Here is a 26,967-nt window from a genome sequence, read left to right on the forward strand (position 1 = left end):
GCAAAAAGCAAAATTTGCCGTTAAGATAAATAACTGCTGGAGCGCCACGAGTTAACACATTGCAGAAGAGGACGGCATAAATAACAGAACCTTGTTTAAAAGTAAAATGAATAAAGTGATGAAAAATGAATGAAAACATGGCATTTTATGGAGAAATCACTATTTTTCTTTCGAGCTGATTTTCTTTTTGGCACGTTTTAAACATGTTGAGTCGATTTGTTGTTGTACATTAAAACTCCATCACCTCATTTCTGATGATTCTATGACACAGTTTGATGCACGTGCATGCATATGTGTAAAGCAACCTGTGTAAAGTGTAAAGCAACCTGTCCAGCGTGTACCCCGCTTCTCGCCCTAACTCGCAGCCTGACAGCTGGTTTTCCTTTTTATTAGCTCCAGCTCCCCGTGACCTTGAATTGGATATTTGGAAGAAGATGGATGGATGGATGGATGGAATTTTTTTGGTTAATGCTGGTAGACTGTTTTAAAGGAGTAGTTTGACATTTTGGTTTCTTTCAGTGGGCGGGTAGCCCATCTGAGTTCCCACCTAAGACTAAACCCCCTGCTGGTCCTAACCGTGAAATCTTGATAGCCTGTTTTTGCTGTTAACTCTTCTAAAGCTACAAAAACATCTTGAAATTGAAGTAATGAGTACTATTTTAACTTGTCAACAGTGATGATCATTCTTTTCTGTATGTGACTGATGGTCCTCTCTTGTTGGTTTTAGGATTAAACAGTTGATGTGGATTGATAGTGCTGTATTTTCGGAGTGTCACTGCCCCATCCCGTCCTCTTGTTGGTTGAAGTCACAGTGCTGAGGTTGACAACTTTTGTGGCAGAAATTCTGCACTTATTGCCCCCTCCATACCTTTCCATCTGGTCTGCATGGCTTGTGCCAGTTGGCAGCTAGTTTTTCTATGAATTATTAAAGACCATCGATGCTTGTAGTTGTTTTCTGTTGTTGCATAAGTGACTTTGCTTTTTATTTTAAAGAACTTCATTTGCATTTCTGCCAGTCTGCAAGTCAACTCAAATTTTATCGTTCCAGCCTGCGTTTCTTACAGCGGTTAGCGTGTTCTGGGTTCGAATCCGCCGGCTTGCTGAAGCCTTTCTTTGTGGACTTTACCTGTTTGGGTTCTCTCCAGGTTCTTGGGTTTTCTCCCAAACTCTCATATTCTAGGTTAGGAATTTGACTGTGAATGATTATCTGTCTCTCTGATAGACTTAAAGGTGTACCAAGGCAGGGGTTGAACTACGTGATGGCACCCTCATCTCCCCTGAGGCAATCAGATGGATTATCTGCAATTGCTTGAAAAAAAAAAATGCATATATATGTATATGAAAATAATCAATTAAAAAAAGGGCCTGTCTATACAGAGTTTATAGGGCTTATCAGAGGTTTTTATTAAAAACAATGACTACCTATAATATGTAACTAGAGCCCTTCCACCAACAGAGCTTGTGAATATGTAAGGAACAGGCATGAGCGACAATCACCTTCTCATCTCATCGTTGCCACCCCCAATACCAAAAGAACAAAGTGTGAAGTTCCACAGAGTCTTTTTCTATACTTGGGTGCCATTGCTGGCCTGTAAGCATCACAAAGGTAGCTGCTGAAGTTGCTGTTTTTACATAAATCTGCCGATTGGAGCTTTTAATTTATAAATAATTATTTGAGCTAATATTGTGGCATTAAAATAAAGTCACAAAATGAGTCTTTCCACATTAAATACACCTCTACCTTTGGGCTGATTAGAGATCTGTTTCACCGAAATGACTGGTAAAAGTCATTCACTGGTATATGAAAGTTGGCAACTTGCTGTAAAATACTCAGATTTCCTGAAATGTGAAAGCAGACATTTTAACAGTGGAGTTAACAGTATAACTGTTTTCTCTATTCTTCTGTGTAAAGCTGTACAGTGTACAAGAGCTGACCTTCAGACTGCAGCCCTACAATATACTGTTTATAGTCTACGTGCTGTTAGCTGTCAGTGTTACAAGGTCATGAATTTTAACAGTGTGGAGAACACAAAGCATCTGTGTTTCCTTTATTCTCTTTGTCTTTCTTATAAACACATAAGGATTTCTATTCATACTGACAATGCACGGGTGCCCACACGTACACGTGTAATAAAAGGAAGCACATCTCTGGGATGTGAAGCTTCTAGCTGCTGGCTTTTTTTTTCCTAAATAAAATATATGATAAGTGCATACCTTTCCTGAAGAGAAAAACCGTGCAGCGTGTATTAACAGGGGTCTGAAAGCTTTTGTCAACATGACTTGAAAAATTGATGTGCGCCTGTATAGCTCTGTGAGAGGCCAGCTTCCCAATGTCATACTAACTAATGTATGTCTGTCGTGTTGGTTCTACCTGTGAGGGTCAGATGTGATCTGCGTGTTTATTTTGATCATAATCTGCTGCGAGATTTCGGGGTTATGGGTGGGAAGCCACACCACCTGTGTCTCAGCAGAGTGCGCATGCATTCTGTGACATGTATTAATAATGAAACGTTTCACGTCGGACGTTTTGCAGAGTTTTCCAACATCTCTCTGCTATCATGATGCCCTTTTGCGGTTGCCGTGTAAAAGATTTAGCTTTCTATTTGATTGTTTATTTTCCAGAGTTACGAGCACTCTGCAATGCACGCACATATGCACCCACCCACACACACGCACGCGCACACACACAGACAGAGTTACTTTCTACTCAGCTGATGCTGATTCTAGCTGATTAACTCAGGTTGACCTTTTCCCCTACCCAGCTGCTCCTGTCAGTCCATGCTCAGGCTCTTTCAATGCATTATGTACAACATAACACTGGTGTGTGTGTGTGTGTGTGTGTGTGTGTGTGTGTGTGTGTGTGTGTGTGTGTGTGTGTGTGTGTGTGTGTGTGTGTGTGTGTGTGTGTGTGTGTGTGTGTGTGTAATGGGCCAGGTTTCATACTCTAGCATCAGTACAACTGCTGCACAGTAATCTTCCACTTGTATAAGCAAAAGAGCAACGAGTGCTCTTGATTTAAGCTTTCTGTGCGCAGGCAATCACACAGCCAGCACTCCAAAATCAATAGACCACCCTGCGCTCTGCCTTCAAGCTTCTAGGAGAGGACTCTTCCCTCCCGACGGAAAATTTGGAATCAGAGAGGGGACCTTATGTGTGCTCGCCTCCCAGATGAAATTGAAATGGACGTTGCTGCTCATTCATAAAAATCTAAGTAGCATTCCTGCAAACATTCAGCCGGCACTGATGCTTCACAGACATCAAAACAATTTTGTTTGCTTTAGTTGGTATTCTCTGTGGCATAACAGTGGGTAATGAAATGTGATCATTATATAATTCCCATTTGTTCTCTCTCCAGTTCCATCTTAGATACCATTTGTTATTTGACACAGTTAACTAAGTTTGTGCTGCAGTTTGCTTGCTTTATCCTGTGACAGCAGAAATTAAGGAAACGCTGATAATAATGTTTCGGCCTTTATCGAGTTAGTGGTTTCTGTTATTCCTGGTGAAATCAAAAGCATCTTAATGTTATTAAAAGAGAATTTCTTTAATCTTCTTTCACTGATTTGTTGCTTTAAATGTCATTTTGTTTATTAGAAATAATTTCTATTAACAGTGCACAGATTCACTGGCTTCACTTCTGTTTCTTCTTCACTTGTGAAAAATCTAAACTGCAGCCAACAAAGTGATAAAATGAATATTTTTACTGTTTAAATACGATCAGTTTACACCTTTGCTATTCTTGCGGTGACAGGACAAAGTGTCTTCTGTCCAAAAATAGGTATGTACTGCAGTCAGACATCATGCAGTCGCTCTCGTAACACCAGCGTGCTGCTTTGTAGAACCAAACAGATGTCATATTTTATTATACAACAGGTTTTTGCCTTCCAGAGCTCTCTAACAAGGTTACAATCACTGACATAAAATCTATAGCAGCAAAGCATCCTTGTAAATGAATTTAATTTATCTTTACTCATAAGATTGGAGCCTTCCATGTAATATACTCATAATACAGACACACTGTCCTCTGTGGGCATGACTGTCAGGCTGTACATTAAGCTAAAAGAGGCTATGCTGTTCAAATGAATTTTTTTTGCATATACACACTTCAAGCCATTTTTGCCATTTCCAAATGTAAGATTTTGCTTGTTGAGGTGGGCTCGACATTAATACTTTTACTTTCAGATAGCTGCTGTTTTGTTTTGTTTTATTATTTCTTGCTGTTTTTTTCTTTAAAGTTAAATATTTTAGCTTAAATTAGAAACACGGAAATTAAAAAAAATTGTTTTTCTTTTTTTTTCTCCTTGAAACACCTCATTGCTGAACTGCAATAGCTTCATGGTCCACTGAGGGACCACAGCCCACATTTTAAGAATCACTGTTCTAAGTGAAAAGTTCAGGGACATCTAAAACTGCCATAAATATATATCTAAAAGCAAAATACATAACAAAGAATAAAAGATGTTAAACTTTAAGGCCCAAGAGTCGTGTTGCCGTCTGACCTGTTTGAAACCACTAAAAGTATATAAAGATGGGCATCGCAGCATTCTAAAGCCAGTTCGTTAAATTCATTTCCACCTAGATATTCCACAAAGTGCACAGTGGAAGCGTTTAGGAACCACAACTGCTCATGAAGTCACAGAGCAAGGTTGCCGTGTGCTGAGTCATAGATGTAGCGTGTGCTCTGCTGACTCAGTAACTGCGGAGCTCCAAACCTCCTCTGGCATCAACATCAGCACAAAAACTGTGAGCCAGGAGCTTCGCGGCATAGGTTTCCATGTCTGAGCAGCTCCTGTAGGTCTAATGTGTTGGTGGCCCAGTACTTTTGTCCATATAGTGTAGCTTACTGGAACCACTGATCTTCCCACAAATTTGCCAGTGTTATCTACTTCAGTTAGCTACTTTGTGCTAACAAAGCGGGTATCAACTAGGCCCCTTAAAATGAATTGCGCTGGGGTATTGCACCATACCGAGCTCTTGCTGGAAGTTAGAGACAGGATGAGTATGAAAACCCAGGGTGTTAGCCCAGGTGGAGCTGCTGGAGGTGCAGATCTTTATGGTAAACCTTATTTGTGCAGCATTAATTTAAAAAATGATCACCAACACACTATTTAGAATTAAAGAATGAAAATACTGCTTTTTGAATACAGCAAGCAGCCACCACTGGGCCACTTTTTTGCGCTCCATCACTGGCTTATTGCTTGTTCGAAACCTTGTTTGAATATTTAATAACTGTTTTTATTTGGCACGGTGATCGGAGGAAACACAGGAGAGTGTGTTCATGCTAAGTCCTGCAAGTGAAATGCTCTGAAATCTGAGCCCAACCAGCCCTACTAATATGCAGTGTAGGCCTGTCTAAGCACATCAGATCTGTTGTGGGGGAGTTAACAAGGAGGCCCAGATGAGTGTCAAAACAGTGTGCTCATCAAGCACCAGAGCAGCACCACTGCTTTGGTGGAGGCTGCAGAAGCTTCTCCTGTAACCTCTAATTCACACTGACCTGTGGTGCATTTCTAGTAATCAGATGAATCAGCAGCCCTCCTACTGAGATTCTTCAACATCCAGTTTATTTTGTAAACTGTCAGAAGAAAGCAGAATATTTCAACTCTCATGCGTGCCTTGACATCAAAGCTAAATATGGTGGATGGATATAAGAATAAATGTATAACTTTCTCGTCTTAAGGATATTTTAAAATCCACATATCTGCACTCTGTCAAATCTGATTTATTGGTGTATCTGTATCTGTTCACACTGATTGCATTCACAGGCAGAGATTGATGGATTTGGTGCCCTGCTGTTGGCTGACTATAGAGAACATATTCTGCTACTACGAACAGGCACAAGGGAAAATACAGAAGCAAAAAGTGTCACCTAGTCCGCCAACAGCAGGCAGTAATTACTGTAGTTGTTTCTAATCCCTGTTACATGCTGTAAAATGTAAAATGTGTTGACTTTCGGAATAGGAAATGTCATATCTGAAGCTCAAAGACATTTCATTTGAGTCCTATTTTAATATGAAAGAAGTTAAAACAAATAGTCTGCAAACATGTTTTTTCTTTTTGAGGAGAAATGTGTACACAGCACTAATGTACTTTACTAGTTATCCACTGTATAACCAATTAAGTAACCGGTCCCCCCCCCCCCGAAAATAACCAGTGACATTTTTGTCCCAATTAAATTCTAATGTGCTTTCTCCATTAAAGCAGCAGCAGCTCGTTCTGATCTGATTCAGTCTGTTATGATAAGATTTAAGTTGAAATTAAAAAGCTCTCCCCGTCTGATGGCTCCACTCGCTGTTAAACAATAATGTGCAGCACAATGAATAATATATTGAAAGCCCGGGCTCACTAAATAACATACACTTACCCCCATAGTAAACTTCCCCAGTTGTGCCATGCTGCATCAGGAGGCGTTTGATGGTGTCTTGGTGTGCGGTGCTTTAACTGAGGTAGCATCTTTCCAGATGGATTCAAAGAGGGAGAGATGCTCAACTGTTACTAGGCTGCCCTCTGGCAGTGCCACAGCTTCTGGGAGCAAGGTTGTGCGACTCACTTACACTCATGGCTCCACCTCAATTAAAAACCAGTCAGCGAAGCGGTTTCTTTGTTTCCACGCATGCAGGGAACTTTAGTGTGCAAATGTTGGTGCTGTCTGGAACGATGACTGCTGATCATGGTGGTGCCTTTCAGAAAAGAGAAATGACTGGACACTTTCTAGACAATTTCTGTCACCCGATAAGTTGAGGGCTCTCTGACTTATGGTTTTTGCGCTCTTCACTTCTCTCGACAGCAGTTTGTTTGATCTACATGTTGAGTATCGTCCCCAGAAAGTGGAGCACACAGTTTTGTGGGGTTTAAAAGGTTTCCACCAGTGTTTTATTATCCCAGTGGTTCAATGGGTTTAGGCTCACACCCCACTGGTCCTGAGCACCAGGATTTTTTAATTATTTATAGACGATATATGCAACCATAATGTTTCTTTATGTATTTTATTATCCTGCCACTACTGCTATCTGTTTTTACACACCAGCTTATATAAGAATGTAAATAAGACAATAAAAAATCAAAGCAAATGTTGGGGCTTAATCATAATGAAGTCATAAATGTCACTAATGAAGGCAAGCTAAATCATGCATTGCTGTCTGTAAACGAGGTCAGGTGTGAGTAGGTATATATACCTATACACTACTTTGTCTTCATGCTAGAAGTTGTCGCTGGGTCTTTGGTTAAACACTTTATTGTACTGTATAGCTGCAAGCAATGGCTTGTTCTGAAGAGGCACCTTTTGAATTACTACTTCACTAGAATATACAGTATATAATGTTTGGAAGCCTGAAATCTAAGTTTACAGTTTTCAGCTGCGTAGTGCGTAGTTTGTCTGTCTGGGTATGTTAAGCTAGCAGCCTGGAGGGCACTCACAACCATCTAAATTATCAGTCATGTAAAGTATGAACGTAGATTAATGAATAAAAGTAACTTAAGGTCAAAACATTATCTGAACTGTCACTACCAATTTCTTCCTTGGGATAGGCTCCCAAGAAGATGGTTTAAAAACAAGTCGGGGCTAATAAAGTAGTCATACGTGCGACTATCTTTTGAGTCTGCTCGTTAAATTTTCACCTGATTGCATTTGTGTAAAGCTGTTCCGCCTGTCCCATCGGAGCTGTTCATATATGTATATTTAATACAGAAAATAAGCAAAAACAAAATACAGTAGGTTCCCTTTAAAAGACAAACTCAAGTCAATTTTAAATTTGCTGTAATTTTATGCAGTATTATGTGCATTTATGTGTGCCCTATTTCTCCAACTGTCCCACACAGAAAAAGCATTTTTATTTAAAAAGCTGGCAGGTACAGTATGTTTCATCACTTTGGCTAACACTGTATGAAATCCCAAATAGAAAGGCACCGTCACTCATTCGAAAAAGCCACAGCGCTGCGTTGTTCTGCTTGCATTTTTTTCTCATTGTCAGATATCCTGATGTCTCTATAATAAGTTGTCATGTCCACACAAAACAGATGAGCATTATTGAAGTGTGCTGACAGTTCAGCTAAAGTCGAGCGCTTGAAATGCTGCTGAGATGGATCTTACCACATGAGTGCCCTAAGGAGGCCTTACTTCACACTGTGCCAGTCAAGCCATACTGTGACACTCCCATCTCTCAACAGGCAGAGCATTGCGTCTGGCACTCACTGTCACAACATGGCAGAATGATAGGCTCGCGCTGCTTGCTCCCAAATCTCCCACTGATCGTGGCGTCTGCTGAGCGATCTCAGAAAATATAGACTATAGACCTCTGCGGTGGTACCTCGGCTCCCTGAGAGTGTGATAGGGTTTATGACCTTTCTTCAGCTCCTCTTGTTAGGCTCAAACTCTGGAGGCATCTCATGGGAACGCTTCACCGTTTCAGTTTTTTGTACAATCCCCTCAGGTGTGCTGTTCATCCTTTCCACATTTAGTTGCTTTTGAGGTGCCAGAACAATAACGATTCTAACATTTATATTCATAAATGTGTCAGAATATTGTAAGAAACACAAGATCCGAAACATTAGATTCTGTCATCGGGGGTGTGCTTCCGGATGCGGTCCAAATATCTCTTATTTTCACTGTTTCACACTTTTCTGTGGGTCAGATTGGACTCTTTGGTTTATTTTTATTTTTCCGAATGAGTGACGCCGTGAGCTAACCCACCCATTAATGAGATAATTAATGAGTCTTCAGAAGTTGTGGCTGATTGGTGTAGAACACCATTGGTCGACCATTTCTCAGCCTCAGGTTGATGTTTAGTCCAAATTCACCTTCCGTCACCTCGCCATTTCCTGCCGTCTTCTTCTTTGTTTTGTTGCCCTTTACGTCTTTTAACTGTGACCACAGTGGCAAACTTTGCTCTAAATTTTCATTGAGGAACACTTACAATAGAGTGCATGTAGTGACACTATAGTAGCAAAAAAGGTCAGTCAGAGTGAACGCGAGTAGCCGGCTGCTGTTATGCCTTTAAGGACAAATTGAAGCCAAACAAATGTGCGCTTTACACATAAGCAGTTCAAGCTGTGAGGACAAAATGTTTTTGTGCTCAGAGGTGACAGCTCAGTAATATTAGCCTCAGTTGTTTCCAGCTTGTGCCGCTGTCACTGGTCATGACACTGGTATGTATGCTAGCCAGCCTGTTATTCCTTATTAAAGGTCAAGGCTGTAGGCAACTATTTTTTGCAATGGATATTTTGCTCTTCGGGGCTCTGACACAGTGCGCGATTGTTCTCCAGCTCATCTCCCTGAGCTGATCGGACTGTATCGAGACGACGCTCCAGTGCTGTAATTATAGGGCTTCTTGGTGTCTAAGTTTTTCCTCTCAGTTTGTTTTATACACTGCAATTCTCTTTGATTGCTTTGTTGCAGTATGGAACAATGATGTCGCCACAGTGCCGGTGGCACCCATTGACCTTAAGGTCAATCTGGCAGCAGGTTCTGAATTTTGACAGGGGCAGCCAACTGTGGAGAGAGGCGCACGCCTTCAGGCGCTCTGTGTGTTCCGTCAATGTTCGTTAGTCAAATAAACTGTGTAGTATCACCCCTTTGTCTTTTATTAACAGGGTGAACCAATGACAAATTTACTTTGAGCCAGGAAGCTGTGACAGTGTGTGTAACCTGCCTCTTTACATCATCGAATACCAATGCTAAAAGGCTTACCGTCAACTGCTGTCATCGCGCATTATCTGTATACCCCATAACACGCGCAAGCTTACAGTACACAAGAGAGCGCGCGCAGCTTCTAAGATAGCCATCTCTGGGATTGATGACATCGACACACTATAAGCGATGGACGTTTTCAACAGCCGAATATTTCTCCCGAAGCGGGAGAGGTCACAAGTGCACAGAGAGCTCATTACAGAGATGAGTCAGAGATGTGTGGTGAGAGGCTGGCCTGTAGTTCTGCAGGAGGTGAATGAAACAATTAGTTTCTGCTGTGCGAGAGCTACAAAACACACATTTCCCTCTTTTGTAAAGATAGCCTGCAGAAGTGCCACGATCGGTAACTTTTCACACAGTATTCCCGAAAATGATTTTTCAGTTGCATCAGTGAGTAATACGCCCTACTTTGTATGATGTTGTTACATCATCCTAGAAATATTACATACTTTTCCCCCTGAAACCTAGTTTTTTAAGGGATTACATAACCATGAATTTTGAAACATGGACTTAATGTTCAACTACAACGTCTCTAGGTTGTCTTGGTGGTAAGAGCATAGAATCTCCATGTCATGTACATCTTACAGCTGCCTGCATGTCTGTGTGCATTTCAAAAGTGTTTGTACAGGAGCTCCACAGACTGATATTAGTTACTGTAAATGGGAAAATAGAAAACAGTTCCTTAACCCTAAACATAGAAGTGTGGCTGTATTATATTAATCCAAATTTCATACAACACAGTAGGGATGCTGTCGTTTGAGAATCTCCATAAACTGCAAGTTGAATTTGTTTATTAAGATTACTGTTGTAAACACTTTTACACATAAAAATACATCATCAGATGATAATAATGTATTTTTTCCTGTTTGTTTCTTTCAATTATTGACTAAAGATAAAATGATAAATCATCTAGATTGCTAGGTCAGTTCACACCCCATATATTTGCTGTATGCCTTTATAAAAACATAGTTAACCCTCAGTCCATTAATCATTTAATCATTGTCTTTTAAACTGCTGCACGTCTGTTCAGACAGCTGTTCCTTTACGACATGCATGTAAATGACTATCTTCAATCATTAAAAGCTACTACGAGAATGTATTTATTTATATTAAAATGTACACGTTAGCTGCTTACTTCCCAGGTTTTGTCTGTGTAGACACAAGGATCTAATATTTAGAGCAAGTGCTTGGTTAATAATTCAGTTTCACAAAATTTTGCATAAATATTTTTCCCCTCATGGGCTTCAAACATAAATTTAAACATAATTTATGGAAAATCAGTATTAGAAAATGCTAATTAGAGTATATTTTCTATTATTTTTCATTGAAATCACTCATAGCCCTTTTTATTGGATCTGTGAATTTGATATTTTTACATTCATCTCTTCAGTGAGTAGGACCAGATCTATTCAGATGTTTTCACAACTCTAATAGAAATCAGGATTTCCGAAGAATGTGCAAAAGGAAAATATAAACTAATAGGTTATTCTAATATTACTGCGATATAGAGCTGCATCTAATTCTGCAGCAATGCCACTGAACCAGCGGGGCGAAAAAGGTTATCGAGATGGTTTTTAAGAAGCCAAACATCATACAGGGGGAAAAAATATGTACCAGAAAAAATGAATAAAATATTCTTCATGTATGTAAATGTAAAAAGAAGGTTTATAATTAATTATTTAAATAAATTGTTTAAAGAAAATAATTTCTCAGTTGGATTTCCATAGTGTAGTGGTTTACACATTAACAAGCCTAGCAAGCGGTTCAGGACCGGGAGGATATGCACACTCCTCGGGGGTTGAATCTGGCGTGAAAATATGCCGAGTCAAATATGCGGAGCTGCCTGCTGTAGCGATCCCTTAAAAATAAGCGAGCAGTAGTCGTAGATGTTGTAAACACATTTGGCTGATGCCCCAATACTGTTTTATTTTTGCTGTTAATATGAGCAGCAGTAGTCGACTTACTTTCTCAAAGGACACGAGTATTGAATTCGTGTCTCAAAGTGATTAGTAACCAGTTGTAGTGGTAGTGTTTCAAGAGAAAAAGATGCGATACGATAAAGTTTATCAATTAAACATTTATTTCAGGCGAGGATAGAAGCATTTTTGAAATATTCACTCGTAAAAGCGGGGCTCATTTGAAGGGGAGAAACCAGGATTAGATATGCAGATAAACGATCCACAGAACAAAACATTCCCTATATGTGTGTATATATGTGTTATCTGCAAACAGAGTGAGATAGTCCAAAAGAGCTAGAGGTCTTGCCACGTTCCACAGACACATTATTTAATCATATTTAATATGCCTTATCTGGAACTATTTTAGGAAGGGAATTGATACCCCCAATTTCATGACTGTACTGTTAAATGTGCCTGTTGTGCCTGACTGTGGGGGGAAGATTAATGCACGCCTCAGTGTTGATTGGGAATTCTTCCATGGTCATAGTGTAACTGCTGAAAAGGACAGATGCAAATGGACAGCAGAGCCAAACGGGGGGAGCAGCTTCTTTGTACGAATGAGAGGCAGAAAAAAAGTTGAGAGAAAAATATCCAAGGTCTTAGATGAGTCTGAAAAGATGCAGAACTTCTCTCTCTTTAGGGGTTTTCCCCAAGCTTGCTGAAAAAAATCAAAAAAATCAAAAATCCCCCACCCTCGTGGTTTGAAATGCAAAGTTAACAGTTTTACTCAGCCCCCCCTAAAGGCTTGTATAGTCTCTCCTAATCTTTTTTAATGTGTCAAAAGGCTTTCTTGAGAGTCTCTGTGAAATTTCACACTTAAGTTGTTTGCAAAGTCAGTCTGAATTACAGTGTAGAGTGAGGGTTAACTTTTCTGAAGGGGTCGGGGAAACTTTTTAAAGTCTGTATGTTGTGTTTGTGTATGGCGGAAGGGGGAGGAGGGCGTGAGGGTGTTTAGAAATCAGTGATGCTGCTTGTATGTCCACACTCGGATGTGAAAAACGGGTAATATCATTTTTCAGCTTTAGCGGAATTTTAATTGTGATAATAAAATCCGAAATTTTATTTTAGTGAACAAAGAACTGGCAAGTTTTGATTTGTAATAGTGCATACTGTAATGTACTCACATGCAGCTCTTTTGTATATCAAATTATCTATATCTGTTTTTATATGCAACACCGGGATTTTGTGCAACAAAGAGAGGGCTTTGTGGTACTGCAGTGATTTACTCAAAAATTGCAAAAAGTAGTAAAAAGACATGAAAGAAATCTCTTTAAAAGGTTTCTCTAATGAAGAGGAAACAAAGCAAATGTTTTTGTCGTGGTGGCCGTAATACTTTGATAAGCATTACTTCCAGATATGAAGTAATGCTTTAATCATGGGTTGCATACAGTTGGGACGTCCCACTTTATTAGTGCCAAAAACCAAGCTGTGCAAAACTCTTGTGCCACCCCCTTATTCTTTATCATTTGGTTGCAAGGAGCGACGCTTTCTAAAAGGGATGTTGAGCAATAGTTCTCCAGGCTTTCTGCAGGTTTTATATTTTTCTTCGTCTTTTTTACTCCTTTTCAGTTCAGTCCTTGTACCTGCCCATTTTCAAACATTTGTTAAGCCACTTAACACTGACCTATGAACCAAGGCACCTAACAGAAGGGAGGAACCAGTGTTGGGTTAACAGATAGCAGACAACTTAGAAACAAAATAACATATTTTAAATTATATCTTTAAGCATTTTGTTACCAGCAGCCTGTTACAAAAATAAATAAATCAACAAATCCCTGCACCTATTTCTCATTTTCGTAGCAAAATATAAGGTCATGAGAGGTGGCTCAAGACTTTTGAACAATACTGTATGTAGGTTAGGCTCTTTTATTTATATATATATATATATATATATATATAGGGTTATGTTATGATCTGAGTTACGTTACATGCCATGAGAGTCAGTTCTCATAGTGTGTTCATTTGGGAGAAAAGAGCAGGTGTAAACAGGAGCAGGTCTTTGGAGGATGTGCTGGAAAAAATCAGATCCATGCCGACTGCAGCTCGTAACTTCCAGGATTTTAAAGGATTTGCTGTTAATGTCTGGTTTCCTGAGACTCCTGGGAAACTTCACAGGCTATATAGGACACCAGGATTTGGTGGATCGAAACTGTTTTGATGGGACACGAAGGCCCAACAGCATAAGGCAGAGGTGGTGATAATTATGGCTTAATGAGCGGGCTTTAATTGTAAAGCAAGCCTACACGAGACTGTGCTCTTCTAATTGAGTCAGTGTTCTGCAGTTTTACCCGTTTTTGCTCAAAATAAATACTCTTTATAAATGTTACCAGCTAATAACATTCAGTATCATCAATACAAAGAGTCTCAGATCCTGCCTGTCAATCGCTTCCCTTAGATGCACTGATAGTGCCTCTGACTGGCCTCGTTAAGGTTGGCAGGTCAAAGACATAAAAAGAGAGTTTAGTCGATATGAAAATCTTTTACCCTGCACAGACTTTTCTTTCTGATTTGGTGCATTGAGCAGTTTCATCACCCTCAGAAAAGAGTGAATCCATTCTCTTAATGTAATTTGTGGAAAATGTACCATGACAGTGTAATTATTTTGAGGGGGCCAATTTGCATTTCCTTTGCCCGGCAAGCTAAATGTTACTGTAGGTTCTAAGGCCTTAAAGATAAATGAATAATCTAGAGTATTTAAAACCCATGAAACATTTAAATGAAGTAATTTCACTTCCTAAAGGGCATAGGGAAGATGTTTCCATACATACTCAGACTCACTTTTTAAATAAACATCAGCTCTAATCACTGAAAAAGAAATCCTAGTGCGAGCAGGAAATATTTTCTGGATCCTTTAATGGTTCCTTAGGGGCTCCCCTCTGACTTAGATTAGATGGGATTTAGACAAAGTTGATGCTTTTACCAAAACTTGGAATTCTTTTTTATCTGTGGACATTATAAGGAGCATGGTACTGTATACGTTTCACTGATAGAATTGCTACATAAGTGTAGCAGTGTGGGGAAAATGGCGTGTGACATTTCTGTGCAGCCGGCTTTGATCAACTTTGAAGGGAAATCGATTGGAATTGTTGCTCTGCCCCATTTTAGAAGACATCTCATCAAACCGGGTTGCAAAGGGTCTAAAGACTACAAGTGTTCATTTTTGTTCCCTTAGTGCTGCAAATTTAGTAATTGACTCTGATTTTTGGCTTCAGGCAGTAACCTAATAAGGCCATCCAAGGTTAATGATAGACCCTTTTTAGACTGGCTGAATGTCTGACACCGATATGTAGTCGTGGTGAAAAACAATTATTACTTACATGAGAGACACTCGGGGCAGAAGCCTCTGACATATGAATGAAGTGTTGTTATTCTGCCTGTTATTAGCTGCTATATTTCCTTCTAGTTTGGCTTGTAAATGAGACGTAGCCTTTGGACATCGGATCAAAACGCCACAGTCGTTCAGGTGGAGAGAATCTCAGCTCCGGGTTGTGTTGCTGCTTTACAGGCATCTCTTCCCAGGAACGCCAGCGCCACAAATCTCTGTGATTTAAAATCTTTCCCGTCCAAGCAGCTGGAGTCAGCACAAGTGTCATTTGCCTTTGCCAATCTGCTGTCACGACGTCCTCTGCCAAACAATTTATCCCCACCCAGCCTGCTTTATTAGCCATAGATTATGGGTGGTCATGGACAGTGTAGAGCCTCTGCTGTCGAGGTAGCCGTATAATTGACTGTCGGGAAGCAGGGTGGATACTTATTGAGCGTAAACTACGCTGTCAGTGAAATGCTGTAGAATACATCTGTTGTATTATTTTGGCACTGAGCAGGATTTCATTTCAGTGCTTTTAGTTCAGTTTACTTTCCAGTTAGCATCTTTTTTAGTCATGCTAGCACCCCAGCTGTGGACATGGCAGTCTTCTGTTTGCATGTAGCAAGAAGTCAGAACTGAAATAATTTTTCAGAGGATTTTTCTTAAATATTTTGGATATATGCATGGTGCTGAGGAGATTAAGCCTGGTTATCATTTGTCTTAATAAACTGTGAGATGGGCAGTTTTAGAAAATTGCTATGCTATGCTAATTTTCAAAACGTGGTGTGGTATCAAGCTGTACTAGGATGGAAAACATGAGAGATTTGACATCTTAATATTAGCATGTAATGTTGTTGTTTTTTAAATTGTTTCTTTATGTATAATATGTGTCTTTTAAAATGTCACTGAGCAGTACCGAAATTCTTTCTCTTTTCAGAATTCTGGATCCATGGCACCTTCAGCAGGCTCCGCCCCGAACGCTCCCGTAACAGGTTACAAGCGTATGGTCATCCCAACTCAGCCTCCACTGACTGCCACCAAGAAGTCTACGCCCAAACCTCAAGCTCCTGGGGGAGTCTCATCTACATCACCTTCTCCTCTAAGTCCTATGGCCAAGACTCCAACCCACATGGCTCCTCAGCCGGTTCCGGCCTCCTATGCTACAGCATCAACCCCAAGCCAGCCCACCTTCAATGTCCAAGTGAGGTCGGCTCAGCCTGGACCCCAGCATCCAGCCCCAGGTGGGCACAATTTTGGCCAGCAGCCCATTCGCAGCCCCGCGCAGGTGCAGTACATGCCCGCTCAGCCCAAAGGTCCTGACTTTGCTTATGGCCCGCCACAGCCTGGCTTCTCCCAAATGGCACCGGGGCCATATCAAGAACAGCAGCATCCAGGTGCGCCCCAAGTAAGTGGAATAAACTCTAGAAGACCTCAAGCAGTCCCAGCCCAAGGATACCAGCCTCCAGGCCCCAAGAAGACCTACATTACAGATGTGCCACCCAGCTTGGCTCCATACACTTCTAGTCCAACGATTCCACCAAAGGTAAGAACGTCATCATCATCATGCAGTCGTTGTTCATATTCTTGGAAATCGTAGTGGGAAAAGGGTTTAATCTCGTTATTGACATCCACTGGTCTAATATTTTCTGTCACTTTAAGAATCTAAGTTGATACCTTTAGGTTAACCACTGTGGCAGCACAGTGTTTTAGCGGTTAGCTCTTTTCCTCACAGCCAGAAGGTCCTGGGTTTGAAGCTGGGCAGGAGACACCCTCGCCCCCCCTTGTTTCTGTGGGTTTTCTCTGGGAGTTCCAGTTTCTCCCATAAAAATATGCCAACACACAAAACACAAAAGCAATTCTAATTCTAAGGAGTTTCACTTCCTGTTTTAATAAGTAGAGTTGTCGAGCTGTCCTTTGAGAATTGTAAGGCATTTTTACACTCAGCTGGGACGTTTAATCCCTCCAATGTGTTCTAGGTTTGTCCTGCAGCGTTAGGGTTAGATGTCCCTGGGGTCCCTGACTTGGAGGTGTCCTTACTGGACGCTTGAACCACCTCAGTTTGCATTTGTCAAAAGCATAGTTGCTCCTCTTCAAACCTCTATGAACCTCTACAGATATATCAAAAATGGGAAGAAAGGATTTCAGTCACTTAAATGAGAAATTGTGCTCTTTGAGTCACCAGGTGCCAGTGGTTTAAAGTTGCAAAATCAAAAGATAAATCAAGAGCTCCGGTTATCTCTTAGATCACCTCATCATTCATTCCTCCCGTTGAAGTCCTCCTCCATTTTATTGTCACGAACATGACCCACAGGTATTTAAACTGCTTTGCTTGGGTCAGCAGCTCACTGACAGAACCTTTAGAAAGTGTTCACCCACATCCACTGAGCCTTGCAGGTCACAGCAAGACAGCAAGAGTCTGAAAAACACAGCCTGGTCTCATTCTCTCTCTGTTGTAGCTTTCCAGTTATGTTTTATACAATTTAATAAAGGCAAAAACAGTGGGTGTGCAACAGTGCAGATCTCCGTACTGTAAACATCACTGTTATTTGTGTATTCATATTTGTGTGGAAGGTATGCATACATTTGTGCAACATTATTTGCCAAAGCAGTATGAAGCCATCTTTCATTGAAATTCTCTGAATAAAGTTATTTAAACCTGAACCCGTTGGGCTTTACACCATAATAGGCAACTTGTACTAGTATACTTCAACAGTGTATCTACCAGCTGTGTTATGTAAACCTAAGCTTGTACTTCACTGTAATAGTTATTTTTCCAGTTATTTGTGCACAGCTGGAATGTGAATGTGTCAGTATGTAGTTTCCAAACATGTGCATGTGGTTAGGAGCTATTGTATGACTGTCCTTCAAGCAAAGAAGAGCTTTTAAAAAACAGTCGAACATGGAAATCTTTAGACCGAATGATGATGCGTGATATACATTTTTGTATTTTTTATTAAGCCAACCTGTGATATGGTGCAATCACTTTCTAGGTTAACCTGTTTTATTTCAGTGCAAAAAAAATGTTGTTTTCTCAGCCAAGAACTACTGTGCTTTTCAGAAAACTCAGTAAAACTATTCTACATATTTCTTTCTGATGTTTATGATGAAAACCTTTTCACTGGGTAAATCATTTGGTTTCGCGGGGCATTCAGATCCAGGTTCAGATCCATAGTCAGTGTGTTACTTGCAGTAGAAGACTGTAGGCAAGAAATAAATGTTGGTTTACTTGGACGCTTTATTTGGAGCATTTTCACCACTTTACCTGCCTTCAGACAGGTCTTTTCCACAGGGAACTGAAGTTGTTACACTCCACCACACTCCACTGACCAAAACACTGTTTTACCTCACAAAACACAGGAGTTGTCTGTCTACCGTTGCCTCAGTTGGTTAGTTTGTTTTACTGCGTGAGTTCAGTGTTTAATGGGTTGATTCCAGCCATCCAACTGTCCAAACATCCATCCATGGGCAGCAGTCCAAATCCCAGATCTCCCCGGCCACCTACTCCCCACCTGTCGAGGGGGGCATCAAAGTGTTCCCAAGCCAGCTGACTGAGGTAATCTTTCCAGTGTTTCCAGGGCCTGCTCTGTCCCTCTTCCCAGCAGAAAATATCCAAAACATCTCACCTAGGAGGTGCTCAGGAGGCGTCCTGCTTAGATGCACCAACCGTCTCAACTGGCTCCTTTCAATGTGGAGTATTAGTAGTTCTACTCTGAGCCACTGTCATGAATGACTAAGCTCTTCAGCCTGACGGAGGAAATTCATTTCTGCCAATTGTATCCACACCTCATTCTCTCAGTCATGACCCAGAGCTTGTGGCCATAGGCGAGGGTAGGAATGCAGATTGATAGCATCTGCATCAGTGCAGACTCTGCACCAATATATCTCCCGGTCTACTAGTGTATGGATGTAGTTTCTAGTTTCTGGGTCAGCATTTTGAGGTCTCAGTTTTAGTGTTTTGGCAACGACCATGTTGTTTTGTCTGTGAAGGTTCTCAGTCATCCAGGTCATCGTAGTCAAAGGAGTTTGCAAAGAAAAGCGTCTGAGGTCAGCGTCAGACGCTTTTCTTTGCAAACTCCTTTGACTACCATGTTGTTTTATTTGTTTATTTGCTTATTTTGAGCCAGAAGTAGCCATATCTTCGAGGTTATTGTCTGACTCTAGTTTGGCTTGCATCCATAAAATTTTCAGGTGAAGCACAGGCAGAGATATGGGCTAATTAAATTGAGTAAAATTAAAATAAACGGTTAGAATTTCATTGACTAAAAGTGGACATGACTGTCTGTTAGTAGAATAAACATTTAGAAAGCTCCATTAAAAATGCTTCGAAAGGTTCCAACAGCTCAGACAGAGTGGAGAGGTCCAGCTCAGTGACTCCAGTTAAGGTGAAGACTAACGGGTGCCCATCTGCTCAATCACCATCAGTCCCGATGAGTTATGAACAGAGACACTATCCAGAGAGACCAAAAAAGCATTTTTATACCAGAATCTAAATGTTTGTTAATGCCCTGAAATCAGGCATTTTAATGCAGAAGCCTATGAGCACGTGTCTCTGTGTCGGTCTCTGTGCAACAGACTCTCACCCAACAAGACCTAGAATTGGCTCTAGCCCCCCACAACCTTGGCTTGCTTAAATAGAAAGCAATGGATGGATGAACAGAAATTAATAAATAATATTTTAAAGGGAACAAGCAGACAATATAGTAAAAAACACAAGGCAAAGGATTGAGTACTAAAGCTTTTTATAGATCTGTACATGACTGAAAAGAATAAAAACCCTCTGTTGTCCCATAGAATCTATGCCACAGAGACGAGCTATTCTAATCTCAACATATCCAGCCTTCGACAATCTCTGGAAAGTGGAAGGCCCTTGAGTTTTCTTTAATTCAAGGATTTTATGATGGTTGAAAATACAAACTGGGCCTCCCAGCCTCTGGGAATAGCTCATCAAGGACTGTACTTTACTAAATACAAATTAGATTCAGCATTGCAGCAAGTATTTTAAAAATAAGTCTAATTATATTTGTTCAAAACAAAAGTCTACATTTTGCTTGAAAAGCTCACTGCGGTCCCAGTATGATGCATTATTAAAAAACAAAAGGTGGCGTTTATTACATTTGCGAGCATCTCTTTGATTTCAGATAAAAGCGAATCACTAATTTTACAGATATAGCTTGTGCACTGTATGTATATATTTGTCTTTCTTTCCCAAGGATATTCTGCAGCAGGATAATGGGCTGTAAGCCACCCCTCACCCCCACTCCTCCTGCTGTATTTGGATGCTGTGAAACACATCAGGAAACTTTAATGCTCCATATCCATGAATGGGCTGTAAATGAGTGATCAAATCTGAGCCGAACCTCCTCTAAAACATGTGCATCCAAACCTTTAATCTAATCATTTTGTTTTCTCACTTGTGTCCAGAATAGCAGCGTTTTAATGCCAAAGCAGAGCAGGGACATCATAAAAGGCAGATTAGAATGAAAGCAGACTCTGTCAACTTTGCCTTTATGATCATCTCTCTGCTTGACCCAGTGTCATGACATGTTCATAACCTTATACAAACAGTCATAAATCGACTTAAAGTGAGTCTTTTAATCTGTTGTGTAAATAACCCAAAGCCCAGTCATATAAAATGAACTATTTACATTTTTTGTCAGAATTATCAAAAGCCATCTGAAGTCACTGAGAGCTAATGGTGATTTTATGCAACCCGGGACTTTCTCAGTAGGGGGTCTGTGACTTTGATTGAGGACTTTATTAAAGAGATCATTTTGCATAATTGAGGGTATTCATAGAAGGTCAGTTTCATCAGAAGTCGAAGAGAAAATCCTTGGATGAAATTCTATGATCTAGACTAGTTCTGATTAGCTCGTCTGCTCTGTCCCCGGCGTCACCCCACGTCACCCTCAGCTACCCTACGCCCAATCTCCCAACATACCCTTACTCACCCGTAAAGTGAAGGTGTGAGAAGAGCTCCTCGCATTAACACACTTCAACGGCGCTTAATTACCTAAATCCACTAGTGTTTGATCTCAAACAGATTTCATGGCTGCCGGTTAACGTACCATTTTCCGCGATTCTCTCAGTGTTTCCAGCTGTTGGAGTAAAGCTGAGCTGGATGATGCCCTGTGTTTTTGCTAAGCTTGAGTGACGTTTGACAGGAGAGGATTATTTTGCACTGCTCAGTCCCCGCAGCCAGTTAAAGCCCCCTCGAAGGTCAATGATGGTTTCAACTGTCAAACATGTTTAAAGAGCTTGACGTATTTCTGCCTTCCAGTTCTGGCCATGTTGGCTTTTGACCTGCCTGACAACATTTGCATATGGCGCCATCAGGACATGTCCAGAGAAACCTTTATAGCTGTGTAATCGGGTACGAATCATCTCCCAAAACTGTGCTTTTAACTTTTAAACCGATCCAGGTGAAAGTCGATCAAAAGTTAAGCAATTCAATTGCAATGGAAACATTAATTAGGACATTTTTGACATTACATTATCTCATGGATTTTGTATTTAAGTATTCCTGATTTTAATATAACTACAGCGTTTAAGAGAGTGGCTAATAAAAAAATAATACTTTCAAGGCTAATCAAACAGTTATTAAAATGGAAAGTGCAGAATGATTTTAAACTTTTGTGCAGATCGAGAAAAGTAAAAAACAGCTTCTCTCTCATGTGGAATAAAGAGGATTCATCACGAGCTTTAGACAACAGGCAGTAAGTGTATAAGGTCAGTGATACAAGAAGTATAAAAAAGTAAAGAACTTTAAAGCATTCAAAAAACCACCAGAAGTCAAAAGTTGTTTTTAGATCCCACATTTTTCGTTCAACCGTGCTGAATAATGCCCCAACTTTTATGAGAAATGTTAATAATGAAAGTGCTGACATCAGCACGGATCATTTTTAGGAACTAATTGCTCCCTGGAAGTCCCGTTATGACAACTTGGACTTGTTTGTTTTCAGATTTTTTTTTATACTTAAGTGAAGAGAGAAACCTGAAAGGGGCCTTCCTCTTTTGTTTGTTAATTATCCCCCCCCCCCTTAAAGGGAGATCTTGGAGTCCTTTAACATTATCACTGCACCTCATTCTCCAGGGAGAACTTAGTCAGAATTTAAATAATGCATTGCTGGCTGTGCAGGCTGTACATTTACAATCACAATGGAAGACTATATGATCTATAGCATGATGTCATATCGCAGGATAAAAGTAAATATCGCATCACGGTGCTGCATTTTAAAAGTCCCACAGAGTTGATTCTGTTCATCTGGACATCACTCATCCAAGTGACTTCTCAGTCTGCTTCTTATTTCTCCTTTTGCAAACACAATGTTGGCACATTTATGAGACTGAAGAAGTCCCATTAATATGTGGAAACGTTTCTCTCACTGAAAACGCTGCATATAGATAACCAGAATGAACTGTCTGGGATTTCCTTACCTGGGTACTGTCATCAGGGGGCATTTTAGAAAATGTGCGAAAAAACCGATGATGTGGGCTACTCGTGCTCATGCTTGCGGTGGTGTCGTTGGCTCCTGCTACAAGAAAAAAGGAAGTGATAACAGACCAAGACCTTGTTTGTGAAGTGAGTCTGAGTATTAAAAACAATGAAAACCTTTCACGTGTGCTTCTTTGTTCTCTGATGTCAGATGACTGTAATCTGTCATCTAACTGATTGTTACCATGAAAAAGTTAACTAAAGGACTTTCCTATTATGCTGGAAAAAATGAGCTCTGATTACCTGTAGCTTACCTGTAAATCGTCTTTGTTGCCGCTTTTTGGTTGTATAGGACCCCAGTTCGCAGAGGTAGGTTTGCATGGTAGAGATAATTATATTTATGCATGTGTGAACACTTGCTTGTTTACATCACATGCGATGCTGTCTCCTCAGGAGATGACCCTAGCTGCCCTAAATTTAAGAACCATGTGCAGATCTTAAAAAAGCCAGCAGACTGAGTGCCGGGTTACCAGCTCGGCTGCAGAGAGAATTCAGTGCCTGGTGCAGGGTTACCACCATGTGTAACTACAAAGCGAGAGCCAAAGGCTTCGATGAGATGAAGACATGTTATCTGTAACCCTGTGATCTTCTCTGCATGTAGATGCACCTTGAAACAAATTGCACTGTGTTCTGTACCAAATATGTACTGACAGGCAGACGGCTCCATATTTCTTATTGTACTGACAATTTGTGCTTAGCATCTATGCGCTGGCCTCATTAAAAACATGGATTTTTCTCACATCAGGTCAGTGATTGTGTCACATATACACATCTACTGTCCTTTTTGTCTATTTTCATTTCCTTCACAGCTTCATGGAGCCTTTACATAGAAAGCTCATCCACATATTTTTATGTGTTTTTCTTCAGTCTACAGAATCTCCCTCCGGCTACATGGGAATGAAATAAATACTCCTTAGAATTCCTTAAAGCTGCCTTCTATTTTTACTTAACCATAAAGTCTTAACATCAGAAAAAGCAGCCTTAAATTCTCGCTCTGTACCTCAACACATTTATGTGTTTTCTATTCAAACGCCACGATACTTAAGGACACAATCACATCTATTTCTGTAAAACGTTTTTTTTTCTGCTATATTAATTTACAGTGGTGCTTTCAGAAGAACGATGCCACTAAAATAAGCCTTTATGTGTGAATCCGAGTGCGTTTGTGCAGGTAATGAATCTGAAAGTATAATTAGAACATTTTCCATGCAGTTTTCTCAGTCTTATTGTCTTGACAGCACAATTAAAAACAAAATGAGTTATGATTTTGAAAAAGCACACCCACGCACATCTAAGTATGAATACTCCAATTACACCTGTGAGCTGCTTTGCCCTTTCAACTGTTTTTTTTTTTTTCATGTTTTAAGAAGTCAAGATTACACATAAAAGCAAAAATAGCCTTTTCTCTGCTTTTCTTTAATAGTAGTCTGTGAGCTTTAGTCCGGCAGTTAATGGTGCTTACTGCTACGTGTTCACGGCACCAAGATGACAGGGAACTTGTCCGTGCCTTTAATAGAAATTTGCAGTAGTAATTTGCAGATTAGTTCAAAATTATAAACTTGGATTCATGTTTACTTGCTAGAAATCATCATATTTGCCTTTGCTGGCACGTTGATGTGTTTCTTACACATTGCCAAATGAGTAGAAACGCATAAAATAAGAACAGACCGGAGCTGTCTTAAAATCCACTGGCGAGACGAAATATTGTGACAGATGAAAACATCACATCTCTGTGTGCATAAAAAACATCTTTCCATCATGTTTTCCACTTTTTTGTCTGAGGCAACGTTTCAGTTAAAATTTATCTCTGCTGACGAGATTTAATGGCAGAGGATGGAGAATTGGCACCACCAGCATTTTATCTCAACAAACCAAACCCCGATGTATGCTATTAGTAAAGGAAGAAATGAGAATTAATTTGGTTTTTCTTAGGATTTTTTTGAAGTTAGTTGAATTCAGTTACTTGAAATTGTGCTGAAAATCTCGCTACTTAAAGATTACAGCGTCCAAGTATGGCGTAATGTATCTTATCTTTCTGAATCTGGATGCAAAAAGAAGTTGGATTGTACAGAAGTTGAGGAAAAACGAAATAAACATTGTACTTTTTGACTAACTCATGACCTCATTAAACACTTAACGCCTTACTGTATAAAACATAATGATTGCTATGTTTAACACTGTGGTTTTTATTAGTGTCAACAAGCAGAATAAAGGAGGGTGTGCTTTGTGCTACTGTCACAGTAGGGAAAACAGTGGTTTGGCACCGCGGCATGTGATCTGCAACTTGTAAGCTCATTGCTTTTGAAATGGTTCCAAACTGGTTGATTCCTGCACAAATGAGGCTGTACTGCAAAATGATATAGGTCTTGCTTTTATATAACCACAGTAACATGAGCTGAGTCCCGTATGGGACATAAATGCATCGCAGACGAGACGCAGTTTTGGAGCAGACTGACCCAGATCGATTGAAGCGTGTCAGCAATTCGTCTACCTTTGTAAATCGTAATAACTGTGAACCTTCACAAACAGTGGGTGATGTCACAATGGCTACAGCCATCTTTTATATACAGTCTTTGGTAACCACACCAATACTGCACAGCTCACAGGAAATTCCACGTTGCTCTGCTCCCTTTCACAATAATGATGATCTGTGCATTTTGCTGCCTTTCTAGCCATTCATGTAAATATGGAAACATCACCTATATTTGCTCCAACCTTTGAGCTCATTGGTTGGTGGTGAGGTCTTTTAAGAAGTGCCTTCTTCCATGTGTAGAATACCACAGCAGCAGGTCAGTCGAGGTGGAGGCCCTTGGAAAAACCAGTAAATTTAACTACAATATACACATAAACTAAGAGCTGCAACAGGCATTGACTAGGGATGCACTTGACATTTCATCAATTGAAAGTTTTTAAAGTATTCTTTGCTTTCTGAAAAAATATCAGGAAGTTGCTGGGAGGAAATGTAAGGGTGTGTAAGATAAATCTTTAAAGTGCAAGAGAAACGAAACTGGCATCAATAAACATTTACACAGCAGATATTTCCAACAGTGTAAGGCCTACTCCATTTTAATAACTAAATCTAAAAATAAAGACTGTTATAGTCATTTAAATAGGAGGCTGTGCAGGACTTTGTCACATACTGCTGAAAAAAGCCACATGAGGTACTTACATCCTCTCACCCTTTAAGCTCATGTCAGTTTGGAATATTAAATCTTTGGCCTCGTATCGGTTGACTGACTTGTGCCTTGTAACTATGCAGCACACATTCTTGTCTGTCATATCATCAGAAGTCATTACACCTCTAATGCAGGTCAGACGGTGCGACAAGGATCAGCTGTATTCCCCGTAGCATTGCAGAGGTACAAGCTACTGTATGTAATTACTGCTGTGCCTCCGACGTGTTGCTGGCACAGTGTGTAGCGGTGGTCCACTCAGGATCTTGTTACCGAATGCTTCGCAGACCAAAGGTCAGTCCGGTGGATCTGATCCGAGGTCAGCGATTTATGGCGGATCTCCTTATGGTTCACTTTCTTGCCAACACATTCGAAAGCTTCCTCTCAGTTACTGCTTCTAGGTTTAAAACAGGTGTGTAACAACACAGAGGTACTGGGCCAATTAAGGTTAATAGAGACGCTGTGCTATGAATAAATGCACGAGACAATATTGAAAACTGATTACCTAAGTGATGTTTTACTACCACAGCTCTTCAAAATCAGAGTAGCTGCTGAAGTATGGGAGTTCTGACTTTTGTTTTAAATTGGAGTGCCTTTACAGATGACTAATAAATAAAATAATGACAAAGTAGTGAAGACTTTTAATTGTGCACTAAAACTACAGCTGTCCCGGTGGTATACGAAACCACCTGCTGGGGAAAAAAAAGGAAAATCCTGAGAGTTTTTAACCACAGCTACTCCTTATAATCATAACAGGTCACTAAAGATTTAAAATAATACTTTTCTTTAGTATCTACTAATTGGTTAATAGTTTCGAGTAATATCGTTCCTGTAACTCCATTTCATAGTTCCTTGCATGAATTGGTCCATCGGTATGGCAAGGAGAATGGCAGGTTATGTGCAATATGTGTATACATTTTTGAACACCATAGGCTTTGATTGTATCTTAATTTCTAATTCCAATCACTGCGCTGTTTTACTGTCAAGTGGCTTGCAAACCTAGAGAAGTACTGTAGAGGAAGGCTTGATTTTAAGTGTTTCTTTGCAAGATTTCTGAAGTATTCCACATATACAAACTCTGATTTACAACACACAAAACCATTAAAAATGGATTCCTGTAGAAAATATAACGGGGTCATAAATGACCCTATCTGATTGCTAAATAGCTGGGTTTCTTGCGATTAAACACTATTTTATAGCATTAGTAAATGAACAGAGTGTCCTGGTCATTATCGCTGTAACTATAAGTGAGCATATGGCCACTGTAAGCCTAGCGTTGGGTTATGAAAAACATATAAATAATTTCAAAAAGAACATCTATAAATCTATGTAATGCAGCTTTTCATGGGTAT

The 26,967-nt window shown here is 40.1% G+C and overlaps 1 protein-coding gene across 2 annotated transcripts in view; it reads left to right on the forward strand.

Annotated features, from left to right (window-relative positions):
• lpp (LIM domain containing preferred translocation partner in lipoma) overlaps positions 1 to 26,967 on the forward strand; it is a 178,456-nt gene that overhangs the window by 94,502 nt on the left and 56,987 nt on the right. For both annotated transcript variants that reach the window (XM_063466763.1, XM_063466764.1), the window contains one exon: positions 15,888 to 16,493. In XM_063466763.1, coding sequence (XP_063322833.1) covers positions 15,888 to 16,493 — 606 coding nt within the window. The remainder of the gene's footprint in view (positions 1 to 15,887; positions 16,494 to 26,967) is intronic.

The sequence above is a fragment of the Pelmatolapia mariae genome, linkage group LG23 (assembly GCF_036321145.2).
Source record: "Pelmatolapia mariae isolate MD_Pm_ZW linkage group LG23, Pm_UMD_F_2, whole genome shotgun sequence".
Classification (NCBI taxonomy): domain Eukaryota; kingdom Metazoa; phylum Chordata; class Actinopteri; order Cichliformes; family Cichlidae; genus Pelmatolapia; species Pelmatolapia mariae.